The sequence below is a fragment of the Ochotona curzoniae genome, unplaced genomic scaffold (assembly GCF_017591425.1).
Source record: "Ochotona curzoniae isolate NIBS_2020 unplaced genomic scaffold, NIBS_Ocur_1.0 contig_1014, whole genome shotgun sequence".
Lineage (NCBI taxonomy): Eukaryota > Metazoa > Chordata > Mammalia > Lagomorpha > Ochotonidae > Ochotona > Ochotona curzoniae.
Window position 1 is genome coordinate 36,693,159 of NW_024464920.1, and position 10,795 is coordinate 36,703,953.

Below are 10,795 nucleotides of genomic sequence, written 5' to 3' on the forward strand. Positions count from 1 at the left end.
GCATGTTTATTCTGACACAATGAAAACCAGTTAAGCCCAGGCATGAGAGCTTTATAACTTGCAAAAGCAGTCCAAAGAGCAGAGAGGTGGAGTCAAGAAGGCAAATAATAACAACAATCAAAATTCTAGAAAGACTGGTCAGGTACTAATCAGAGCCCATGCAATTGAACCAGGGCTGGCCAGCCAACCAGATCATCTGTTTCCTCACTGCTCTGCTGTTATAGCAGGTCCACACTCTGGTGCCACCCCAGCCTGCCTCTGTGTGTCCCCTGAAAAGCCATGTGGGGCTGCCTGGTGGCCCTCGTGGGCCTGTTCTTCCTGGTGCGCTGGTACCGCGAGAGGCAGGTGGTGAGCCAGCTGACAGACAAGTATGTCTTCATCACGGGCTGCGACTCGGGCTTTGGGAACCTGCTGGCCAGGCAGCTGGACATGAGGGGCCTGAGGGTGCTGGCCGCATGTCTGACAGAGAAGGGGGCTGAACAGCTGAGGCGGCAGACATCGGACAGGGTGGAGACGGTAATCCTGGATGTCACACAGACGGAGAGCATCACTGCGGCTGCCCAGTGGGTGAAGGAGCACGTGGGGGACAGAGGTACCACCTGGCACCTGCTCACGCATGCCTCTTCCCTCTGTGTGCTGGAGTTTTCTCTTGTCTGCCTCTGCCAGATGCCCCAAGGGTTTTCAGGACTTGAGGTCATGTTGGCTTTCTTCCCTCTCCCATCCTGCCAGCCTGAGCCCCTTCTCTTTCCCATTCCCCCTCTCCTACCCCAGGGACCCCCTGTCCTGATGAGAATTTGCTCCCCTGAGTCCTCCTAGCTCCATGGTCTTCTTCCTAAGCACAAGTTCTCCCTTGCTCCACTCAGAGGTCCTGGCGTGCAGACAGGAAGACTTTCCAGTGGGCAAGGGGAGCGTCTCTGGGCTATGGGTTTGCAGTGATGGCTGGGGAACTGTGCTGGAACCAGACTCAACTTCTTAACCCTTGAACTTGTTCTATACCAGCAACCAACAGCCTCCACTGAGAGGTAATATCACAGTAAAGGACCAATTTAGTAGACCCAGGTTAGTAATTGGTCACCTTTTCTGCCTTTCCTTTGTCTACACTGTTTTGCCTTACTGTAAAAAGAAGAAAAGAATGTTCCTTACACATTTATAAATGCAGAACATACTGACTGTGGAGAATACTTAAAACATAAACATTAAAGCAAAGTTTTCCTTCATCTACTCCTCTGAGATAATTGCTGTAATACGTGACATCTAAGGGATTCTATTTTCTAGTTTGATTCATATCCTTTTATCTTAAGATAAGCAATTCTGGGCCCAGCGCAATAGTGTAGTGGTTAAAGTCCTCGCCTTGCACACGCTCAGATCCCATATGGTCGCCAGTTCTAATCTTGGCGGCCCTGCTTCCCATCCAGCTCCCTGCTTATGACCTGGGAAAGCAGTTGAGGAGAACCCAAAGCCTTGGGACCCTGCACCCTCGTGAGAGACCTGGAAGGGCTCCTGGCTCCTGGCTTCAGATTGGCGCAGTACCCACCGTTGCAGTCACTTGGGGAGTGAACCATCAGACAGAAGATCTTCCTCTCTGTCTCTCCTCCTCTCTGTATATCTGCCTTTCCAATAAAAATAAATTTTTAAAAAAGATAAGCAATTCTACAATAGAAGAAAAATTTCCTCAAGATGCTGTCCACAGTGCATTAGAACATCCTTAGGTCCAGCCTCACTTATGCAAAGCTGTCTGAGTTTGCAAGTGTTTCTCACATGTAATTGTCCTAAGAGACGTCTTGGTCCTCCCTAAAGCCTGCCCGTTGGGTGCTTTGCACTTTTTAGATAAATAAATAAAGAAATAAAGCTTAAAAGAAAAAAAAAACTTGAAAAGCTGAGTGACAGTGAGAGAGGGAGAGATAGAAGGAGCAAGAGATGGTCCATTTGATGGTTCACTCCCCCAGTGGCTTCCTCGGATGGGGCTCTGCCAGACCAATGCCACAAGCAAGAACACCACCTAGGGCTCCCACATGGGTGGCAGGGCTCCCACTTGGGTGACAAGGCCCCAAGGATTCTGGCAGTCTTCCGTGATTTCCCTGGTGCCTTGGCAAGGAGCTAAATCAGAAGCAAGGCGGCTGGGCCTGAAACCACAATCTGATACTAGATGCTGGTGTCCCAAGCAAAGGCATAATGAGCTTGCTTGGTGCCAGACCCTGCCGAGGGGCTTCCCAGCACTTCCTGGGGGAGTACTTTTCAGTCCAGCGTGTTTCAAAGTGAGCCCACAGGCATCCAACACATGACTCTTCCCCATCTTGCAACTTCATGTTTCTCTATCTCAACAAACCTTCCGCACCTTGCCATGTCTTATATCTGCTTGATTCCCATCTTGCTTCTCCCTGTGGCCTAGCTTTCCCCATGGTATATGGAAAGCATTTGATACCAGCTGTCTGGGAAAGCCAAACATGGAGGGGAACCATACAGTGACTGCTAGGATGACATTATGTATGATGTCAGATGTCAGTTCCATGTCTCTAGTTGGTGGGGGCTGCAGGATTCTCCGACATCACTTGCTGCTGTCATGTAACATGGTGCAGCTGCCCATTGTCCACTGTGCACCCAGCTGCACCAGGAAGAGTAGAAGGAGGAAGAAGGCTGGTTGTTGCCTGCCAGCAGCTTCCAGGACAGGCAGCCCCAACTTGAGCAAATACCGTGTGGTCGTCTGTCCTACCCCACTCCCCCAGGCAATACCTGTCACAGCATTGCCCATCTAATAGGCATGAATTGGAACCCCAGCAAGGTGGGCACTGCACAGACTCAACCTAGATCTGCTCACTGTCTATCCTTCTCTCTACTGTTCCCAGGGCTCTGGGGCCTGGTGAACAATGCTGGCATCTCTGTGCCCTCGGCCCCCAACGAGTGGCTAGTCAAACAGGACTTTGTGAACATGCTCAACGTGAACCTTCTGGGGCTGATCGAGGTGACTCTGAACCTGCTTCCCTTGGTGAGGAAGGCCCGGGGCCGCGTGGTCAACGTCTCCAGTGTCATGGGCCGCTTGTCCCTGTTTGGTGGAGCCTACAGCATCTCCAAGTATGGCGTGGAGGCCTTCTCAGATGCGCTCAGGTACTTGAGTGCTCTGTCAGGGAAGAACCCAGGTCTGGCAGGAGGGAAGCTAGACACAGTGGGCTTAGGGCAAGTCCATGGGCCCTGGGCAGGTGTTGTACTTCCTGCTGCTTGTAGTGATATTCCACAGATGGGACTAAGTTATGATAATCCACATCTAGTTGCCTGCTGGCTGCAGTGGAAGATGATTCTGAGTGTGGGGGCCAAGACTCAAAACAGAGGAAGACCCCAGAGAATAGTCCAACAATGGACCTGCCACGAGATGGCCAGGGAGCTTACTGTATTGGCCAAGGGGAAGGAGGGAATGGACAGAGGGGAGGATGAAGCCTGGTGGTCTATGGGGATGTGAGGAGAATGGGAAGGGGCAGCCTTACTCTAGGTGAGGTTTAGGGCTAGTACTTTCCAACATTGCTAGGCAATGTCATCATAATGTGAACTAGGTGTTGCTGAATGTCACACTGATTTGACTCACCTCAATCCCATGTTGCAGCTGTGTTTTATCTTGTATATATTTTGCCTTCTAAGACCATGGAAGTCCTTCCTCTACCATCTCTCATAGGAGGGAACTGTCCTACTTTGGGGTGAAGGTTGCCATCATCGAACCCGGCTACTTCAAGACCAAGGTGACCAGTAGTGAGATATTCATGCGGAGCTTTGGAGAACTATGGGACCGGGCCAGCTCAGAGGTCAAAGACTTGTATGGCAAGAAGTTTCTGGAAACCTGTGAGTGAGTTGTGGATACCAGAAAGAGAATGACTTCCTAAACTGGAAGCTTGGTCGCCATGAGTCTTTGTAGCAGGACTAGGATTTGCCTGTCTGGGCCTTGGCTTCCTCCAGAGTGGGGGGATGTATAAAGCCCCATTTCTCATGTGCTGTGTGGTCAGCCCATCACCAAAGCAAGTATGTAGGCTAATGAGAATGTAGAGCCACTGTTTCATCTGAACTCTGATGATTCCAAGGGCCTGTGTGAAGCCTGCAAGGGAAAGCATACCTGGACATGACCAGCTGGCATTAGAGACTGCTGCTCCTCACAGGCTTAGAGAGCATGTTCAATTCGTGCCATCCTGGGATTCCTCAGTAAGAGTGGCAGATGTGGCCTCCCCTGTTAAGACAGTGGCACTTCCAGGATTAGATATCAGGGATGGCTTATGGGGATGAGTGGCATGAAATCTGAAGAAAAAGTCCCTCCCTAAATTGACCCCAAAGCAGGAACCATGGAGGTGGGACGATACCTGAGTTTCTTCTTATTTTCCTACAGATATAAAATCAACTAAATCCATGGAACAAAAGTGCACAGAGGACCTATCCCTGGTGACAGACTGCATGGAGCACGCACTGACCTCACACCACCCCCGCACCCGCTACTCCCCTGGCTGGGACGCCAAACTCTTATACCTGCCGTTGAGCTACATGCCCACCTGTTTGGTGGACACTTTGGTCTACTGGCTTTATCCAAGGCCAGCGCAAGCCTTGTGAAACCATAACCAGGATACAGAGCTGGATACTGTGTAAGTGAGGGGGTCTCTCAGGGGAAGAAAGTGGACAGGGGTGCTGTCCTGCCACCAGGGCTTGCCTCATCCTCACCTTTACCCTCTTCTCTGGAGCTGTTAGGAAGAAAGTCCTGAGAACTTGGCTGTAGAACAGAGAGTTCCATCGACCTGGGCAGCAGCTGAAGTCTCACAGTCAACAGCAAAGAACCCATACATCCAGAGGCTTCAGTAGGCTCCACCCACATCTGTTCTGCATCCTACCCACCTGATCAGGGTGTACCTTGGCCCTGGCCAATCTGTACCTTCCAACAGGATAGAAATTGCATATCAGGCTGGGTTTAGGACCCAGACACCAATTTCTTATTTATCAGAATCATGCTTGCTTGTTTGTAAAAATTGTAAGACTCACATATGCCAATGATTTTAGCCTTGACCTGGGGAGACATGGGGTTGTGGGTCATCATTGTGGAAAATGTTGAAAAAAAATGTTAAAAATAAACACAAATCTAACCTGGAGACCAGTGCAGTGGCTCAAAAGACTTATCTTTTACCTGCAAGCAGCAGTATCCTATATGAGGGCTGGTTTGTGTCCCAGTTGCGTCGTACCAGTCCCCAGCTTATGGCCTGGGAAAGCATCAGAGGATAACTCAAGTCATTAGGCTCCTGTATCCACATGGGAAACTTGGAAGAAGCTCCTGGTTCCTGGCTTCAGTTTGGCTCAGCTCTGGCCATTGTAGCCATTTGGGAATGAAGTGGCAGATAGAAGACCTTTCTCCTCTCTGTAAATCTGTTTTTTCAATAAAAAATAAATAAATCTTTTAAAAATCTAGCCTTACCTTACTCTCCTGAGACACATATTATTAACATCTATGCCTATGAAAGTGTACTTTTAAAATTTTATTTGTAATATTGTCTACATAGTGGGAGAAGCAAACTGTTCCTTTCTTTGTAATTTGGAGGTAGGTGAGTGAGAGTAGAGAGAGAACTGCAGAATTAATTCCTCCCCAGGAAGTCCAGAGTCAATCCCTTCCCCAGATCCCCGGACCTCAACATCAAGTCCTGACTCCCACGACCAAGGCTTGGCTCCCTTCCCAGGGATATTCTTAGATGCTTTTGAAAAACAAACTTGACTCAGTGTTTAGGCAGTCTCTCCAACACTTTTGAAAGGCATTTCCTGAAAACTCAGTTCTCCTTCTCTCTCCCTGGTTTCTCTTTAGCCAAGGAGGCTGGCATTCTTAAACAGGCCAAGGGCTGAGGTCAAAGGCAATCCCAGCTTTCACAAAGCATCCCGCATATTCTGGGCGCCCAGGATCCTGGAAGGAGAGATGCAGAGATCAGGGCATCTCCAACCTCCATCCCTGCTCCCTGCTTAAATGCTTCTCAAGGCCTGGGTTATGACAATGGCACTTCCCCAGGCCCATGGAGAGGAGAAGGCCAGGAGGTGGAAGCATACATGTTGGATGCCTGTCCATCCCTTGCCTGTGTCCCTGGGATGCCTTGGGTTGGGGGCTTATGAGATTAGAACAAGAATGTTGTTTGGGGTCATGGGAAGAGATGGGTGTCTGCAGATGGAGTCGGGGCACCAGGATATGGCAGGAGGCCCCAGCCCTCTCTGCTTGGCGACATGGCATCCCTCCTGAGCCAGCACTGAATGCCCAGGCAGAGAGGCTGCACATGCCTTCCCTGGGTCTACAGCCAGGCCCTATGGCCTAGGCAGGCCTGTCCTCTCACATTCCCTCAGGCTCTCCTATGTATCTCTCCTGACTGTAAATAGATACTCATCACCCCCTAGCTTCGCCCCACCCCAGCTTCCCTTCCTTTCCTCCCTTAGCTTGCTCTCTCTCTCTCTCTCTCACCTCATTCCTATCCTCCATCTTTCCTCCCAGGAGACTCCTGCTGAGCTCTCACCCTGGTTTCTCAAACCATGTCCATGTGCTTCCTGAAGGTGGCTTCCAGCTGCATGCTTCTGGCAAAGAAAACAGAGGCTGACAACTGGACACGGGTTGTCTCCTGTGACCACTGCTTCTTCTTTACTTACTCCCTCCTCTTCTTCACTGTCTGTATTGTTGTGTTCTCCATCAGTGCATCCCATTGTAAAATGATTTGAACCACAGCAGGGTGGGCGCTGCACAGGTTCAATGTTGACATGCTCCCTCCTCCACTGTGCCCAGACTCTGGGGCCTGGTGAACACTGCTGGCATTATCTTGCCTTCAGCTCCCAACCAGTGGTTGACCAAACAGGACTTTGTGGATGTGCTCAATGTGAACCTGCTAGGGATGATTGAGATGACTCTGAGCCTGTTACCCTTGTAAGGAAGGCACGGGACTGTGTGGTCAACATCTCCAGTTTTCTGGGCCGCTTGTCCATAATGGGTGGCGGCTACTGCATTTCCAAGTACAGTGTGGTGGTCTTCTCAGACTCACTCAGGTATTGTGTGCTCCTGGGGAAAGGGTAAGGCCAGCCCTTGCAGGAGGGAGGTTGGACGGGAGAGTACAGGTGGGACTTGAGCACCCTGGTTCCATAGCATGCCTTTCCTTTTGCTGACAGTGGAGTTTTGTGGAATAGCTGGGTCAGGGGAGACACTCTGTGCACCCAGCATCTTGTTGCCCACTGGTCAGGAACAATGATGGCACTGAGTGCCAAGACCAAGCCAGTGGCAAAGAAGGCTCCATTGAGAATATGGCAGTGGGGCAGCAGTGAGCTGAGCAGGGAGCCAATTGGGAAGGAGAGGGTAGGAGTGGGTGGATGGAGGAGCATGGAGGAGGGGCGTGGCCAAGACCTGAAGATACAGGGGCAGGGAGGGGCCCAGAGGGTACAGGACTGAGAACCTGACTAGCAGAAGAATGATTTACCTAGAAACCTACACACGTGTGTGGGTCAGACACTGGGCCTCAGCCGTGGCAGTGCTGGGGTGTCTATGCCTGCTTTCTTGTGCTACCCTACCTGTCATGGTGCATTGTAGGGGTTTGCTGTGTGGTGTGGGGGCTGGTCCCAGTGAGTACTGAGTCCTTAACCACCCTGTCTGTGGCCTGCAGGAGGGAGCTCTCCCCCTTTGGGGTGAAAGTGGCCATCATTGAGCCTGGTTCCTCCCAGACCAATATAGCAAGCGTGGAGAGCTTTCTGAAATCCTTACAAGCCTCATGGGACCAGGCTTGTAAGAATACCTGCTGGAAAGAATATAAAATTTTTTATGTTTACTTATTTTTATTGTGAAGTCAGATTTACAGAGAGAAGGAGAGACAGAGAAGGATCTTCCGTTCACTGGTTCACTCTCTGAATAATGCAATGGCCTATCCAAAGACAGGAGCCAGGAGCTGCTTCTGGTCTCCCCCACACTGATGCATGGTCCCAAGCTGTGGGTCATCCTCGACTGCTTTCCCAGGTTACAAGCAGGGAGCTGGAAGGGAAGTGGAACAGCAGGGGTACAAACTGGCGCCCATATGGGATCCCGGCACATGCAAGGCAAGGACTTTAGCCACTAAGTTAACATGCCTGACACTCAGATTATTAATGATTTATTTGAATGACGCAGTGAGGGGTGGGGATTCCATCAGCTGGTTTATTCCCTTTACTGCTGCAATGCTGAGGGCTGTGGTCTATTGTAGCCAGCAATTCATCTGAATCTGTCATGTAGTGGGGAGGACAGGTGACTCCTGGGCCTTTGCTACTTCTTTTCCAGGAACCTTAGCAGGAAGGTAGGTTGAAAGTGGAGTAGCCAGGAACTGACCCAGCCCCATAGTGGATGCAAACATTACACATGGCTTAACCTCTGTGTGCCAATGTCAGCCCCCTCCTTATTCTTTTTGAAGAGAGTGCTAAAGCCAGAGAGGGGAGAGACCATGGTCTTCTGGGCAGCTGGGTTTAGAGAAAGTCTGCTTTCCTGTGCTTGGACTATTAGCAGAGACCTTGAGTGTGTGGTCTGGAATGTTCCTGGGTGGGAGGTGGAGGCAGCACTGGGCTAAGCCTGCATGCTCCCTGGCAGGTGTGGCTAAATTAGACGTGAGGCATATGCTCAGTGGGTCAGGGAGTCTTAGAAACTCTCTTCCTAATTAAGAGCTGTAAATGCAAGAGGAGGGATGGGCAAGTCCAGAAGGATTTTTCTCATCCTGGACAGACACCAAAATGTATGAAAATGCCTTGAAAAAATGCAAGTCAGACCTGTCGTTGGTGACTGCATGGAGCAAGCACTGACCCCAAGCCACCCCTGCACCCGCCACTCTCCAGGTTGGGACGCCAAGTTCTTCTACATCCCTCTGAGCTACATGCCCACCTGTCTGGTGGATGCCATGGTCTCCTGGATCAGCCCAAAGCCAGCACAAGTTCTGTGAAGCCACAATGAGGTATGCACAGCTGGGTTTTTGCTGGGGTACTGAGAGTGGCAATGTGTTGGGGGTGGAAAATGGGACGGTGGCGGTACAATCCCTCAAGTTCCCAGGGTCCTTTAGCTCATCCTATCCTCATCCCAGCTACAGGTTTTTCCTGGGGCAGTCGTTGCTGGAGCTCTGGGCGTTTTAGGGCAAATTAACTACCTTCTATAATCAAACTACAGAGATCCTCCTGCACGCATTGTGGCAATGCCATGAGCAGCTGTGTGAGGCTAAACAAGGTGATGTGGAGATTTATTAATTGTGAAGATCTGTCCCCTGAACCAACCACCAAATGTCCAAGGGACCCCAAATCTTCAACGTTCTTGGCAGACAGAATTTTGCAGAAGGCAGACTTTCTGCCGCAATTTCAGGTCACTTTGTTGACAAAGCTTGCCTGGGGAAGTGTGAGACGTCTTCATCATCACCTTCCTCTTCCTTTAGTGACTGTGGCATGATCGTATCTGAGTATAAAGTTCTATTAGATTCCGTTTCTAGTTAGATCTGTTTGTTTACCAGGGCTGATTCCTGTAACTCGTATTTGTTCATACAGTGACTGGGAGCCTGGTGATTATTCCCCTAATCCCTGTGACCTATCATCCTAAACTGCTTGTACGCCGTTGTTTAGTTACTTGAAACATTACCTAGCCCGCTTGTTTTGCAAAAATTTGGTATAACGTCCCCCAGAAAAATTCAATAAAGTATGCACTGGTTCATCTCATCTCTGCATCCCATGTGTCCCAAAATTCTCAGCACAGATGTCACCTCAAGTCCCAGTCCTCACTAGAGGAACCCCTGAGAAAGTGTTCATGAGGGAGAGGGATGTCAGGTCTTATTTGCTCCGCCTCCTGTCCACCAGATCAGCAGGTGCTTTGGAAGCAGCTTGTGTGTGTTGACAGTTCCTCTTCTCTCTGCATGCAGGATGAGGGTGAGGACAATTCCCAGACAGACCCAGTGTCTGAGATGGCACACCTGTTGGAGGTGTTCACAGCCACCTGCCCTGTGTGTGGTTGTCACACCCTCTTCTATACACAACAGTCAGCAAGGAGACCGGGAACTGGCTAAGGGAGGCCCAAGCTTGAAACAGGGCAGTTCTGAGTCGTTCTTCTCCAGGCTTAAAGCAAACACCTTAGTCTCCCCCATGTCCTCCAGATCTGGGGTGGCCAGCTCTTAAGTAACATCAGCTGACTTCTCCCAACAAACATGGAGCAGGTGAGGTCAGCCTTGCACCCTTCCCATCTCCACCATCTATGGGATGAGTTCAATTTGGAACCACCTGAGTCCTTGATACAGGACAGCCGATCCCCACTGGGTGTTCCTGAACCTTACTTGATCTGATTCTGTCTTTGGCTGGACCTGGTACAGTGGCACATGGAGAAGCATCCTTTGTCCCTTCACTCCAGACAACCTGGCAGCCCCATCTCTGCATCAGACCTTCCAAACAGGAAGGTGATGTGTTGGCTGGGGACCAGGTGTGGGGTGATGAGACCAGAGAGATTCACTCAGTGAACAATTTTGATTCCAGCCTCATTTTGTGCCCACATCTTTTGTAATGTTGGGCATGGCCTTGACACTGACCTCCCATCTCTTTGTACCTGTAATTCTACCTGCCTTTGACCTCCATATCTTTGAATCACTTTGATTCCCTTCTTTCCTTCCCCCTACATTACCCATGAGCCATCAAGTCCACCAACCTCTTAGCCCCTTCTTCCTCCAAGTTCCCCCTCAGGCTCTTCAGCTCATTGGATTACCTAGAACATTCCTGGTGCTGAGGATGGACTTGAGGGAATAAGGGGTGCTTTTCTGGGAAAGCTCTCAGTCTTTAGTTTCCCCTATTG

The 10,795-nt window shown here is 50.3% G+C and overlaps 1 protein-coding gene and 1 pseudogene across 1 annotated transcript; both read left to right on the forward strand.

Annotated features, from left to right (window-relative positions):
- The first annotated feature begins 263 nt into the window (after positions 1–263).
- Positions 264–5,055, forward strand: LOC121163081 (retinol dehydrogenase 16-like). The gene is made up of 4 exons (XM_040990330.1): positions 264–592; positions 2,844–3,102; positions 3,662–3,825; positions 4,361–5,055. The coding sequence occupies exons 1-4, from the start codon at positions 280–282 to the stop codon at positions 4,576–4,578; spliced, it is 954 nt and encodes a 317-aa protein (XP_040846264.1). The 5' UTR covers positions 264–279; the 3' UTR covers positions 4,579–5,055.
- Positions 5,056–5,992: 937 nt separating this feature from the next.
- LOC121155159 lies at positions 5,993–8,921 on the forward strand (annotated as a pseudogene).
- The last annotated feature ends 1,874 nt before the right edge of the window (positions 8,922–10,795 follow it).